At 53.2% G+C, this 14,846-nt stretch overlaps 1 protein-coding gene across 1 annotated transcript in view; it reads left to right on the top strand.

Moving 5' to 3' along the window:
* The window catches only part of XXYLT1 (xyloside xylosyltransferase 1), a 193,843-nt gene extending 179,392 nt beyond the window's left edge, over positions 1–14,451 (top strand). Inside the window, exon 4 of the mRNA XM_047789166.1 lies at positions 11,879–14,451. Within this exon, the coding sequence (XP_047645122.1) occupies positions 11,879–12,275 (397 nt within the window). The 3' untranslated portion in view covers positions 12,276–14,451. The remainder of the gene's footprint in view (positions 1–11,878) is intronic.
* The last annotated feature ends 395 nt before the right edge of the window (positions 14,452–14,846 follow it).

Here is a 14,846-nt window from a genome sequence, read left to right as displayed (position 1 = left end):
CCCAATCCTGTCTCCCACTCCACCAGCCAGACCTCCTGTGACAACCAGAGCACTGAGAAGCCCTTCTCAGAGTTCTTCCTCCCTCCAGCCCTGAACTTGAGAAGTGCACATTGAGCAGGCGGGGCAGGAACATCCCCGTCTCCCCAGAATTCCTTTCCGCCAGTCATTTCAGCATAAACCCGTGGAACCCCAGTGGAAACGGGGGTCATAGCAGGAGAAGAGAAAGTGAGGGCCTCTGAAGCAATGAGAAGTGTGATGAGAGCGCACATTGAGAGGCCAACCCATAGGCTCCACCTATGCACGGGCCCCCCTGTGGGGAGCACAGTGCTAAGCAGAGAGGGCACATCCTCCTGCCCCTGCAACCTCACCCCCAGGCTTAGCCTTGTAGAGGGCTGTGTGACCACCAGCCCATGACTTAACTTCTCTGAGCTTTCATGAAACAGAGTACTGGCCATAGATATTGTCATGAGGAACTGAGTGCAGGTAAAGCTGAGTAAGGGCTGCAGCGAGTGGCGGCAGCTCTTCTCCCCCAACCCCCTCATTATTGCAGGCACAGTGTTTGGTCCACACTATGCTCTGAACAGCTGTTTACTGAAGACGTAGGGACATGGGGGTCCTCCCTTCTGAGAAGGAGTTGATGAATTCAGAAGCCTCCGGTGCTGGGGAAACTGGAGGAGAGGCCCTAGGGGTCATCTCGGTGGGGGAGAGGTGGGTACAGAGCTACCTGGCCCTTTGCTAACTACATGGGGCTGAGGCCAGGTGTCTGGGACCTGCACAGAGGGAGCTGGCTTCAGCACATGTGTGTGTGTGTGTGTGTGTAGTGTGCCTTGCGGCTGAGGGCAAAATTGGAGGGGTCTTGCTTCAGAGGCCCTCACTTTCTCTTCTCCTGCTCTGACCCCCGTTTCCACCGGGGTTCCACGGGTTTATGCTATAATGACTGGCGGAAGGGAGTTCTGGGGAGATGGGGATGTTCCTGCCCCGCTTGCTCCAGCTCGGGTGCTCAGACAGCACACCAGGGGGAGAGGGGAGATGGGCAGCTTTCCGCAGCATCCAGTGATTCCACCAGGAAGGAGGGAGGGAGGCAAGAAGCTAAGAACAGTCTACTCCCAGTTCCTGAGACCTGTATCTATGAGTGCCCACAAAGAACACAAGTAAGAGGACTCGGCAGAAGCCAATACATACACCGATTGCCCCCGACCCCTGACACAGGGTGCGTGCTGCTGCAGGGCTTATGACTGAGAAGCACCCAGGAACTTCTCAACAGTGGGGCTTTGCTGGCGCATGGACATGGGTTTTGAAACAATCGACAAAAACCCAGGTCATAGCCACATGCTGGTGCTGCATGCAGAGAGAGATTGATAGTGGCGTCTGGTGATGGCTACACTCCTTGAACTTCACCCCCAAAGTTTCATGCACAGTGACCCCTAGTCTGGTGTGGAACCCCAGGCTTGGGAAAGGATCCTAGACCTGATTAATCCACTTGACAGACACAGGAACTGAGGTCCCAGGAGGGAAGTGACTTGCCCAAGGTCATCCTGCTTGGGGGTCAGAGCCAAGTGAACCAGGTTCAGGGTCCTTGCTCGCCACAGACCAGGCCAGGGAAGCATGTATTTGCCACCAAGAAGTCACACCGCTGCTCACAGAACGTGATCCGTGTCCTCGGCTTCCGTATCTCCTCTGATGGGATTGAGCATTTCACCTTTGATGCCTCATTAAGATTCAGCCACCTTGTTTCTGTAATGAGAAGCCTGACGCACAGAGAGCTCTAGCGCCTCGTCCAGGGTAGTAAGCAGAGGCCCAGGATTTGAACACAGACTGTCTGCCCCAGAACCTGCGTTCTTAGCCCAGTTGTACACTGGAGCCGTTTTTAAGTCAGTGGACAAGTCATAGATACCTGCATCCCCCTCCCCTCAACCTGACTGCTAATCCCTGGGGATGGAAGCTGGCAGAACCGGGCCCACCCTCCTGGCACCAAAAGCTCTCTGCTTCCAGAAAGCATCTCCCCAGCAGTGCCCCCCAGGACCGTGACAAAGTGAGAAGGCTCAGCGAAGAATTCGCATAAACTTGGCAAGTGGCCATGCCACTTATTTCCCGGCCATTCGCAGCATTAAAATGGTATCCGTGCTTACTCGTGTGGTTTTCATTCCTTTAGAAAATTATTAGAGTCATTAGAAAGTCTTTCTGAGTATGACCCTCAGGCCAGCAGCATGAGCATTACCTGGGAGCTTGTCAGAAATGCAGCATCTGAGTGGGAACCTGCACTTTAATAAGTCCCAGGTGTGGTCTGCTTCCAGGGACAGGATTCCGAGGGGCAGAGCCTGTCTGGCCGATCGCCGTCCCCCCATGGTGCCTTGCGATCCTCATCATTTGCATCCATGTGCTGACCACGACCCATGCCATAAGTGTAGGATGGGGATGGGGATGGGGACGGGGACAGACAGGGGCAGGCAAAGGTGGAGGTCAGCCAGATGAAGTGGGAGGGCTCACAGACTGCTCTGGGCTTGAGAAGTAACGCACTTTCCTGTGGCTTGGTTGCCTCTGTGCAGGGTCCACTGCACCCGGGTAGTGGGCACTGGGCTGGCTGGAGCTGGATTCTGGACACAAGGTGAAATTCCCCCCGTGCCCCTCCCCATCGCCCTTCCTGCACATGCCTGTGTGCAGCTCACTGTCCCAGAAAAGCACCCCAGCGTGTGTCCTGGGCACTTCTCTCCCATGTCCCCTAGTGCCACAGGGCTGTTGAGAGCAATGAGCCAGTTCCGAAGGTGACTCTCAGCCTCTCTCTTCCCCCTGATCAAAGTCCTTCCCTTCAGCCCAGCGTCAGGGAAGGGGCAGATTGTGGAGCTGAGCTGGGCCCCTGCACGGGGGTCATGAGCAACCCGGCCTGCTGGCTGCGGGCCCTGCAGTCTCCTGCTTGGGTCCCAGGGCTCCCCCCAGATTTGAGCTGTTCCCTAGCAGCAACACACAAGCCCCTGTACTTGGAGGCCAGGGGCTCTTCCAGGACCAGCTCTGGGAAGGACACTGTCCGGTCAGGTTACAATCTGGGGCTCTTCGTGGCTCACCTTTCTCACCCCTGCATCCCATCCCTGGTGTGGAGTCCTGGGCTCGCAGAGCCAGCTTTTCTCCTTTGCCTCCTCTGTCCTCCCCCACTCAGGGAGACCTGGCTCCTCCCTCCTGTGAAGGCCCCCTGGCCCCAGGGCCCTCTCCCCTGTCTACCTCTCTGAACTATTGTTCCACCACCTTCATTCGGCTTCCTCCTCTTTTAAATTTCTGATTTTACAGACTCTTATCCCTTTGTTCATTCATTCCTTCTTTAATCCATTCCTCTGAAACGTAGTGGTTCCCATGGGCCTTCTGTGACTCAAATGCCCATGCCAGGCTCTCAAGACATAAAAACGAATAAGACATTCCAGTCATCAATCCAGGGCTTCCTGCCTCCATGCACGCCCTCACTACTCTTTCATTCAAATTGGATTGATGAATTGCTTTTCCCAGGGGCCCTCATAAACAGTTTCTCTTTCTCAAGCCCTTCTTTGCACCCCAGCCCCTCTATCTCACCCCCCTCAACCTTTCAAGATTGAGCATTCATCAAAAAGGAGTTTTTTCAATATTCCTAATTCCTGCCTCAGAACCACTGCACCTTCTTTCTTCTGTCCTTTCCCCAGTCTCAGATGCATCCAAGATGTCCCTCTTGGCATATGCTTCTGCCTGGCTCTTCTGACCTTAGGCAAATGTCTTATGTCTTTCTTTCACACTCATCTGTAAATTGGAGCTAAGAGTACCTACCCCATGGGTTTGTTACAAATATTGAGTTAATACATTTAAGGACTTAACACAGGGCCTGACCTGTAGTAAGTGCTCACTAAACACTAGCCACTGTCATGATTATCATTCCTCAAAGGCCACCCTCCCATTCACCCTGGGTTTTTCCTGTTCATTCTGGCACACGTGCCCCTTTCCCTCAGCGTGTACACACACTTGGTTCCCTCTCTGTAAATACACTTCCCTCTGCCCTCCCTTTGCTGCACGTGCCGCTGCCTGCCCTGCCTGTACCCCCTGTGCTTGCGCCCCCCAGGCCAAGTGTCCAGCCTCTTAGTCTCTATCACTCACCCCTCAAAGGTCCCCGGGAGCTCCCGTAGCATTTCCAGGTCTTCCTCCTCCATGGCTTTCAGCACCGTCGGGTTGCAGGCAGGCAGTGAGGAGCTGTTGAGCCTGGGTCGGGAGCCAGGAGACACATCATCTAGGGCACAGGGAGAGATGGACCCCACAGACTCCCAAGGGGCCGAGGGCAGGTTCTGTGGGGGTGGCGGAGGGCAGGAACGTGTGGTCCCAGGGGCTCTGTCTCTGCTCCCTATGCCTGGAGCAGGGCGCCTTCTGGTGGTGAGGTGTATGGAGGGGGAACCAAGTGGGTGGCTCAGGTGGGACTTGAAGGACCCTGAGGCTAAGGTGAGGATGTCATCATGGTCATTGAAATTACTGAGGGTACCCCTAAGGATGGGGCGGAGAAGGGGGTATGGATGGTGGGCAGAGCTGGTAACAAGCAAGGGGGTGAGGAGGCAGCTAGACTGATGGGTGGTGGGAGGGCAGCTCCGCAGCAGGAGGCAGTGTGCGTTCTTGGGGGAGGGTTGGGAGCCTGGCTGGGGTGTCATTCTGTCCCCATCCATGTCTGTTCAAATGGGAAGTTGATATCAGTAAGAGGGTTTGGGGGGGGTGTCAACATCGGGGGAGAGGCCCACTGGATTGGATGGGGATGAGGGGTGGGGGAGGGAGGCTGGGGGCATTTTTGGGTGCCTGGGGGACCAGGGGTTGGAGTGGGCACAGTGGGTCTGCAGGTCCAGCTGTAGGCTGTGTGGCCCCTTGGGATTCCCACAGCAGATAGACAGCCCCATGGCCTAGTTGGTACCAGCCGCTTAGGCCGTCCTTGGTGGGGACAGGTGGCTGGCCTACCCCAAGGTCCTACATCTTTCCTTGCTCTTCTTCTTCCATTCTGTAAATGTCAGAACTCTCCAGAATTCTGTCCTGCCCACATTGCACTGTGCTCGTGACCTGTTGCCAGCCCCTTGCTGGACTTCTCCACACTGCTACTCTCTCTGGCATCTATTGAAGACTGGACTGGTCACTCCGATCTTCTTCCTAGTCTTGCAGTGATGCTAGCACCTCCACCATCCCTGTAGTACCCTAGGCCTGAAGCCCCTCAGAGCTCCATCTGCCTGGCTGAAACCCTCCAATGCCTTTTCCTCATCATCTCTGCCCAAGTCTCTCCCCCGGTTCCTCCACCCTCCAGGGCTGCCCAGTTCTGGCATGTCCATCCACACTCCAGCACTATTTGTCAGACTGAGGGACGCTGAATCCCCCAGCCTCGCCCACCTAGTCACAGCTCTGGGGCAGCAGGCGCGGGAGGAAGCCAAGACATCAGGCAGGCTGGGGGCTCCAGCCAGGACGATGCTTTACAGAAGGGCATCCCACCCCTCCTGAGGGCACGGGGAGCAGCCTGCACCCCAGTGGTGCCTCAGGCCCACAGACAGTCCCCCAGAGGCTCCCGAGCAAAGAAGGGCTGTGTGCCTTTGGAGGGCAGTCCTGTGGCAGATAGAGGCCTTGATGGCAGGGGTGTTCATGCTCCATGATTCCAGCGCCCTGCCAGGTTTCGCAGAACCCCACAAAAGTAGGCAGGTCATAGCAGGTACTGCTTTGGGAGAGATACACACGATGTGTGTCACTTTTATCATTCCAGACTCTCTGGAGCAGGAAGCCGTGTTGAAACATAACCCTGCAGAAGGCTGGATGAGGGCCCGTCCTCGGGGCACCACCAGACCCGGGGAAGAGCATGGGTGGGGAGGGACGTCTGCCTTCTGGGGCCGAGCATCATGGTGCCAGCCAGGGCCACTCCTCAGGGGCCTGGCACTGGGCAGGGTTTGGCATGCGTTTGCTCCTAGAGTCCAGGACAGCCACAAGGGGTGTCTCACCCTCAGTCCCACTTTTGCTCAACAAACCAAGGTCCTGAGAGGCCCCGTGGCTCATACAGCCAGTCTTAGCCCAGACCCGGGGTTCCAGGCGCAGCCCTCCTCCACTTCAGGACTGCCACTGATGGTGTATTCACACCCGACTCTCAGCTCCTCACTGCCATGTCCTAAGGGTAGGGGTGCTGTACTCACCTCCGTGTTGGTTGGGTCTAGTAGGTGCTCCATTAAATAATCTGAGTGATTGCTGATTGACTTCTCCGTTCAGTGTGCTCTCAACACATTCCTGCTTGTCTCACGAAGACCTAGGGACACGGCAGAGGGGAGTTTGAGGCACCTCTCTGCTGCCTGACCAGTCCTACCGCCTGTAACCTGTGTGACTTTGGGAAAGTATCTTACCCTCTCTGACCAGCAGGGTCAGAGACCTACCTGCCTCGGCTTTGCTAGCAAGTGATCCCAGCAAGGTTCAGTTGTGACTCTTGGCGGTAAGAAATGCCCAGGGCAGTGGGCAATTTACAGCCTTAATGGGCCCCCTCCCCCCCTCCCATAGTCCATACCCTCTCCAGTTTGATACCCAAGCAGTGGTTCCCCTAGAGAACTGAAGGGTCAGTGCCTGTCCTGCCCAACCACAGCCTCAGCCCAAGGCAGGACAGAGAGACGGTGCCACTGCTCTGCAATCAGCCCCCGGAACTGTCACCCCACAGGATGGGGCTGGCTGGAACACTAGGCTGCCACCGAACCTGGCTCCGCATCCTGGCCCTTCCTCTCAGAGCACTGGAAAGCAGAGTCCCTTCCAAGTCAAACAAGAGCTGATTGGGCCTGGTACACCGCACAGTCACAGGGGAAGCAGGGCTTCCTGATTCCGGCCTTTGCTGATTAGATGCATCCAGATGGCGCGCTTCCTCCAGGGGAGGCTGGCCTCGTTTGCCTCTTATCTTAGTGACTTGCCCTCAGCGTGAAGACCTTGAGCCACAGTGGGATGTGCCCTGTGCGAGGCCGTCCTTGAGACTTACACTGGAACCTTCTTGGCCTGAGAGCCTGTGGCTAGAACTCAGCCTGAGTTGGCACAGGCCTCTCAAACCTTCCTAGAGGGCTGCCCAGATCCAGTGTGTGTTCCCATCCTTGCTTCTCCCCACTTGGACGTGAATGTGGGGAACTGAGCCTTAGGAGCTGAGAAAGGCCAACCTAGGAGAAAAAAATCAGGAAGAAACAGGGAGGCAAAAGGGTCAGTGATTTGGGGGGCTCTTTTCTGGAGAACGAGAGCTTTGGGTCTCTGGCCGAGAGACCTGTTAGGTGACCTTAGCGGTGATCATCAGGGGAAAGGCCTGAGGGAGGAGAGGACGCTGCTTTTCAAAATGACTTCAAATATCCCCCCTTCCTGTAAACATGGCTTTTCCTCATAAGAACTGGTCCACTAGCTTTTAGGTCTTTTTAAAGACTACTTTTTTTTTTTTTTTTTTTTTTGCTTTTTAGGGCCGCATCCACGGCATATGGAGGTTCCCAGGCTAGGGGTCCAATGGGAGCTGTAGCTGCCGGCCTACACCACAGCCACAGCAACGCCAGATCCAAGCCGCGTCTGTGACCTACACCACAGCTCACGGCAATGCCAGATCCTTAACCCACTGACCAAGGCCAGGGACTGAACCCACAACCTCATGGTTCCTAGTTGGGTTCGTTTTTTCTACGCCATGATGGGAACTCCCTTTAAAGACTATTAATAAGACATATTTGATAGAAAAAAATTAGAAAATGCATCACCCATAATTAGAATGTGCTTGAAGTTTCTTCAGTTGCCCTTTCCCAGTAAGCCTCGTTGACTTCTGGAAGGACTCGCTATGTACATGGACCATCTGCTCGGGGGCTTATCTCACAGTTAAGGTTATTTCTAAAGGGGCAGGAACCTTATCCCCTCTGGCGGGGTCACCAGGTGACCGTGGGGGATGGGAACAAGATTCTGCAAGGCCTGAATGCAGACAGGCAACACAACATGGCTGGGCTGTGCGCATGGACGTTAATCTGAGAAACTTCTGGAAACTGCAGGACTCAGAACCATTTTCCTTCATTCAGAGAGGTTTCCTGCAGCCTCAGCATGTGCCCCTGGCAGTGCCCTGTGAGTATATATGGTTGGCCCAGGCCCTGGGAGGAAGGCAGGGGTCTGGGGTGCTCTCTGACCCATCCCCCAGTCAGTGAAGCGCCAGCAGCGGCTGCATCACCTGATGGCTTGGTCCCTAGCGCCCGTGGCCTTGGGGTGTGCCAGCCAAATTCAAAACAAGATTGAAATCCAAGTGTTGTTCCTTGCAACACTAGCCCGTGGTGGCATCTGAGGCCGTCAAAGATGAAAGGGGCCTCGGAGATCAGAAGCCCTGGATATGAGTCGGGGCCCTGCCTCTGACAATCGACAGCCTCTGTTCCTTCCCATTGAACTGCAGGCTACAGGGACCCTGCGGCTGCCAGAGAGGAATGAGGCAGAGAATGTGAGAGGAATTTGCAGCCCTCGTGTGCAGCGGCGGGTGAGGAATTGAGGACCTCACCTCGGTAGGTGGGTCCACATTTGACCAGAGCCCCTTATGTGAGTGCTCATCCCTTCCACGTGCCTGTATCACTCTCATCCCCAAGGCTGGTGCGGTTTCTCTGCAGGACCCAGCTGACGTGGAGGCCAGAGAAACCCACCATTCCCCTAAGCAGCTGCTCTGTTTTGCTGGGTTCATCGCAGGTAGTAGGCACACTTTAAACAAGAGCAGGAATTTTGTTCTTAGACAATGACTGGTTCATCTTCAGGCTGTGTTCCTGCTTCAGCAGACACCCTGGGAAGCTTGCATTTCCAATTTCCTGTCCCTCCCCGGCTTCTCCTTACAAATCATAATATGCTGATGTCCCAGACCTGCTTCTTTCTGGCTGTTATAAGATGCCTCTTTGTGCTGATGGAGTGGCGATGTGAGGCAGCATATTCCCGAAGAGCCACCTGGGTCATTGTCTCTGCCAGGAAGGATGTTCTGTCCATCTCCCTGCCTATGGCTCCGCCCTCCTGAGCCCAGCAGTTTTGGTGCCAGATCACTCTGGTGTAGACAAGATGATGTGGGGGAGCTTCCTTGCTGAGGTTGGTAAGGGCACCCCAGGGCTGCTGAGGGCCCCTCACCTCCCCAGCTTTCAGGAGAAGCCCTTCTGAACCCTTTTAAAACCTCTGAGCACCCTCCCATGGGTCCCTTTTCCTCATGCACCCCTAAAGTAGATCTGGCAATGGTGGCTCTAGGGCTCAGAGAAGCAGCAGGGTTTTTTTTCCAGCAGCAGGAGCTGTGTCCTGACATTTTCCTGTCCCTGGTGTCAGACGACATTGATGGCCACGTAGCCTGAGCTGTACTGACCCTCCCTTGGTCCTCGTCATCACTCACGGTTCCTGAGATGCTGCTGTGCCAGGCGCTGAGGAAGGAGAGGTGATGGTGGTCCTGGGAAAAGTCACAGAACAAAGGGTGGCAGACCTGACCCTCACAGCCCACGCCACCAGCCTGTGCCACTTTCCCCCGCCCCGTCCTCTGGGAAGGGAGGAGACAGAGCTGTGGGGGGAAGTACCGCAGGACGAGGGGGCTGGATGGCATGTGAGATGTCCAGGGGCTCCGGGCACACAGACTCTGCTTCTCTGCTGCCATCTTCTCCTTTCCTTCAGGTCTCCTGGAGGGTGAATCCAGTGTCTTGGTGATAAAATAACCCTCCCCTTAAAACAGGCAGAGATACAAGCCCTATACCTAAGGTGACACATAACTTATAATCTGACCAAACATGTCAATGGATGACCAGCTGTGCAGATTTGCCTGGACCCAGGAGCTTCTCAGGACATGGGACAGTTGGTCCCTCTGCTTTTGAAAATAAAAAGGGAACATGACTATTCATTCAATTTGCAATATGTTCTGATTCCCCTTATGATTTCCTTTTGGCCAATGGATTGTTTAAAGGTGCATTGTTTGATTTTCAGCTATTTAGAAATTTTCTAGTTTTTTTTTTTTTAAGTTTCCAGTTCAAGTCCATTTTGGTTAGGGAACATTCTTTATATGTTTTTAAAACTTTTTCAATTTATTGAGACTTGCTTTGTTATCCAGCATACATGGTCTATCTTGGTGAATGTTCCATTTACCAGACAAAAAACAGGTGTTCTGCTGTTGTTGGGTAGCAAGTTCTACAAATGTTGCCTAGGCCAAGTCGGTTGATCCTTCTGTTCAGATCTTCAATATCCTTTTTCAGTTACTGAGGGGGTTATTAAAATTTCTAACTAGAATAGTAAAATAAAGAACAAAACAAACAACCCCCCCCAAAAAAAAACCTCCCCTAGTTGGAGGGTCCCTCCTTTACCATGCTGTGGTGGCCCAGGTCTATTGGTAGAATTTTGGCTGGTTTGCAACCTGTTCCTCAAATTAACCATTAGGAAGAAACATGGTTAAATGAACTAACAGTTGTCAAGCTGCATTCTAACCCCGCTATGATCCCATCACTGCAGGCTTTAGTGGCTGGAAAGATCCAGCATCTCTGTTTGCTCTTTGGAAGCTTATTTTTGCCAAGGTTGTTATCACCAAGTAGGCGCCAGAGCTCTGCTCCTCTCCCAGTCCAATTATGGTGAAATTTAGACAATGAACCTGTGTGTTCCATCTGTAAGAATGTCCAAATGGAATGCACTGCCCCTGGCCATGAGCACACTTTCGGCCCCTTTGTGATATGCAAGACCTCAAGGAAGGCGTCTCGATTCCCAGACCTGGGAAAATGTGTTAGAAGTGGAAAATGGACGGGGATAGCCAGGCCTCTGGTTTTCTTTCCACTGCGCCACCGTCACTTCACCACCCAGCTCCTGCCCTGGGATTGGTTGGGGAGCTGCTCCGTGTGAGGCCAGAGGGTGGCATTACCAGGCTCGGAACAGAGCTGATTTTGCCATGATGCATTTCCCAATTTACTGACTAGGGAAGGGGCAAAGCTGGTAAAGTAGGTGGGAACCCTCCCCCGCCTGCCCCTGCCTGGAACAAAAGGCTCTCAGTCGTTCCTCTTTCCTCCAGGCCGCAGGCCCCTCTGTTGTGACTGCATTATCTCCGGGGGTGTGCAGCCTGGGGCTCTCTCTGCCCACCCAGTGCAGGAACTTGATAGGGAGGATGGGGGAGAACCAAGTGGCTAGTGCTCTAATCTTGTCATCCCTGGGGAGGGTTCTGGATCCGACTTCCCTTCTCCAAATGGAAGCATTTGGACAGAGGACCTAAAAGGTGGCCCCCTGGCTCTAGCATCCGTGAGCTGTGGGCCTAGGCTGGATTTCTAAATCTGCCTAGAGAGAAATTGAAATCAATCGAGCTGACCTTCTCTCTAAAACAACCGTAATTCTACCTGACTGTCCTGCAGCCGCTTTTTGCAGTTTCAGAAACGCGAGGCATGGGGGTCTTAAGGAAAAGTGACTTATTTTCAAGCAAAAAGAAACCGATTTTGATTCAGCCTGCGTTTAGCTCCCTGTGTCTTTATCCCATCACCACCTAGATTGTTGTACCTTCAGACTAGATGCTGGAGCTGAATGCTGGGTTGAGTTGCTGCTTGTGCGACTTTGGGGAAGTTCCCAAACCTCTCTGACACCTCGCGTGTGCGGTGACGTATTGTCTCAGAGGGGACTGTGCCTGCCGTTCCCCGAGTCTGTACAAATGTGAGCAATGGTGACAATGATGTCATCCCGAGGTGGCCGAGGGTGGCAGGCAGAGCATGAGCCTTGGCCTCGGGAGACTCAGACTGGCTCTCCTCTTGCTGGCGCAATGATCCATCCAGCTTCTGAACCTCAGGATGTCTCCGTTCTCCTGAAACTGGAGCGAAAACGGAGCCTCCCTGCAGGGTGCTCCTGAAGACCCAGGGAAAGGGCTGGCAGGCTGCTTCCCCCCACAGCAAACTAAGTCTCTTCTCTTTCCCCTTCCCAGGCACACATTCTGGCAGTTCCGCCACGAGAACCCCAAGACCCGGGTCGGGGGCCCTCCCCCCGACGGGCTCCCCGGCTTCAACAGCGGGGTGATGCTGCTCAACCTGGAGGCCATGCGCCAGTCCCCGCTGTACAGCCGCCTGCTGGAACCGGCGCAGGTGCAGCAGCTGGCCGCCAAGTACCACTTCCGAGGTCACCTCGGGGACCAGGACTTCTTCACCATGATCGGCATGGAGCATCCTGAGCTCTTCCATGTGCTGGACTGTACCTGGAACCGGCAGCTCTGCACCTGGTGGAGGGACCACGGCTACAGCGACGTCTTTGATGCCTACTTCCGCTGCGAGGGCCACGTCAAGATCTACCATGGGAACTGCAACACACCCATCCCAGAGGCCTAGGCACCTCTCACCGGCTGGGTCCTCGGGCTCTGGGGAAGGAGAGGGGCAGGGTGCCCCGACAGGCCTGGAGTGCTGTCCCAACTCCTACAGAGACACCGCGAGGATGTCCTTGTGACCAGGTGCTGCAGCTCTCCCACTGCGGGTCACTGTCCTGAGGCTGCCTAGTGACGACTGGCCTGTACCCCGCTGGTGCTTGGGACACTTTTGTGGCCAGGGGGCCAAGTGTCGTGAAGGACGAACACATAGCCCTGGCCTGGTGGGCTAGGAAGCCTTTGAAAAGAAGGAAGAAAACGGTGCCCCTTGCCTTCAGCCCCCAAAGCATGGAAGTCCTTTTAAGAACTGGGCTTTCCTGGACCAAAAATCAATTTATTTTCAATCAACAGGTGAGAGAGAAAGAGTACTGCTGTAGCTCCCAGTGCCCCCTCTGAATACGTGAGCCAGGGTTTTAACAACCGGCCCAGAGTTGAAGCATCCAAACGAATGCCAGCCTTCCACGTGCACACCCTGGGGGCTGTGTGCTTATTGCCACGGTGCTCACGTCACCCGGCACAGGTGTAAAGATCACCTCCTCTCTGGGGAGGGCCCTCAGCACCAATTGTGGCCCACAGAGGAAACCTTCATAGCATTTCGCTCCCAATTGCATTACAGAAGCTCATTATCCCTGACTCACCCGTGCCAGCGCCAGGTGACCAGACTCTGCTCAGAAATCAAACTCGCCATCAAAGAACAGAGATGGGCCATCCCCAAGGGCACCTGGATTGGGAAGACCCATTCCAAAAAGGAGCCCAGCAGCACCTATGCAGCTTGGAAGGGGTGTCGCTCTTAGGCTTACAAGCATTCTAGTCTCTTGATTTAGCAGAATCACCCTTGTGACTTTGTTGCACCAGGTCAGACTCTGTACCTTAGAAGAAATTAGGCTGTCATTTCTTTCTTTGTGGCAGCACTCACAGCATGTGGAAGGTTCCTGGGCCAGGGATCAAACCCACGCCACAGCAGCCACCCAAACCGCTGTAGTGACAACATCGGATCTTTAGCCAGCTATGTCACAGGAGAACTCCGGGCTGTCATTTCCTGATTTCTGCTTTTAATGAGTTCTCCTGTAAGCGGACTGCAAACATGGTCCATTCTGTATCATCTAGCCGTGGTCCTCGGGGGAAAATGTTGTTGAACTTTCATCTTATTTCAATTGCATTTACTTTTTTTTTCTCTCCAGGAGTGAGAATAATAATCTTTGAGAATGCAGTGGTTTATACTGTTTGCTCTCTGATCAGTTTCCTACTACCTGAAGGTTCTGAATCACTGTCACTGTCATTCAACGTCTCCCTCCCCTCAGGATTAAGCTAGGGGTGCTCACAGCGGGTCCCCCAGGCCTAAGGGGGAGCATGTCTGGGAAGGCAGTGGGGAGGCCAGCAGTGTTGTATTGGACTCAGAATAGAGAATCATTTCGTTCGAACTTGTGTGCAGGCCTATCTGCTCCTGGGAGCAAAACCCACCACCTCATCCCTGCTCATCAAGCGTAGCCCTGATGGTCTGGTCACCTCATCGTCTGATGAAGCGGAGCACACATTTCTAACTCAGCTCTCACAGAGCTGGTCTGTCTTCTTAGGTGCCTGATTCCCTGTTCTTAGCTACCAATTACTGAATGCCTGCTGCGTGCCCAGCATTGTATTAGGAGTGTGAGAACATGCACTATCACTGATGCTCATAAAAATCTCATGAAGCACATTCAGAATTTCTAAAATTTGTTGTAAGAAAATAACGAGATTTGTGGACAGAGGGTCCTTGTTTATCCCAGCCTTTTTTATAGTAGAAAGAAATTGAGAGCAATTTAAACTGCTGAATAGGGGAGTGGATAAATAACCTATGTTAATCCATACAATGGAGTACTTTAGGCATTAAAAATCATATTTTTAAAAAATAATGCTTTGGAAAATGCTTACAATGTGCTACTGAGAATGCAAAATACAGAATTACATGGACAGTATGATCCTAGTGTTAGTCTTTAAATTACATATATATATGTGTATGGTGTTTGTAAATATTTAAAGAGCTTGTTCTGCTATGTTTCATTCGTTCAACTCCTAAATTAATCATGCGTTTCAAACACCACATTAAAAAAGCCATCTATTTGGGCAGTTCTTGTTGTGGCTCACTGAGTTACCCAACTAACATCCATGAGGATGTGGGTTCAATCCCTGGCCTCGGTCAGAGGGTTAAGGATCGGGCGTTGCCGTGAGCTGTGGTGTAGGTCACAGACATGGCTTGGATCTGATGTGGCTGTGGTGTCGGCCGGTAGCTGTAGCTCCAATTCGACCGCTAACCTGGGAACCTCCATATGCCACAAGTACAATCCAAAAAAAAAAAATGGGGGGAAAAAGTGAGTGAAACACTAGAGTATTTAGACTTACAACAGCAAATATATTTTTCCAACAATTTCAACCATTAAAGTGTTTCTATAGCTATGAGTGTAATTTTTCATTGTGAGGAGAAGACAGTCAGCTGATTGATCACAATGGGCAAAAGCCAAACAAAATCTCGTTTACTTTTGAGATCACCCACTCACAAGTGTCT

The sequence above is a fragment of the Phacochoerus africanus genome, chromosome 1, assembly GCF_016906955.1.
Source record: "Phacochoerus africanus isolate WHEZ1 chromosome 1, ROS_Pafr_v1, whole genome shotgun sequence".
In the NCBI taxonomy this organism is placed as follows: domain Eukaryota; kingdom Metazoa; phylum Chordata; class Mammalia; order Artiodactyla; family Suidae; genus Phacochoerus; species Phacochoerus africanus.
The sequence above is the reverse complement of the archived record's forward strand: the minus strand, read 5'-3'. Positions and strand labels throughout refer to the sequence as shown.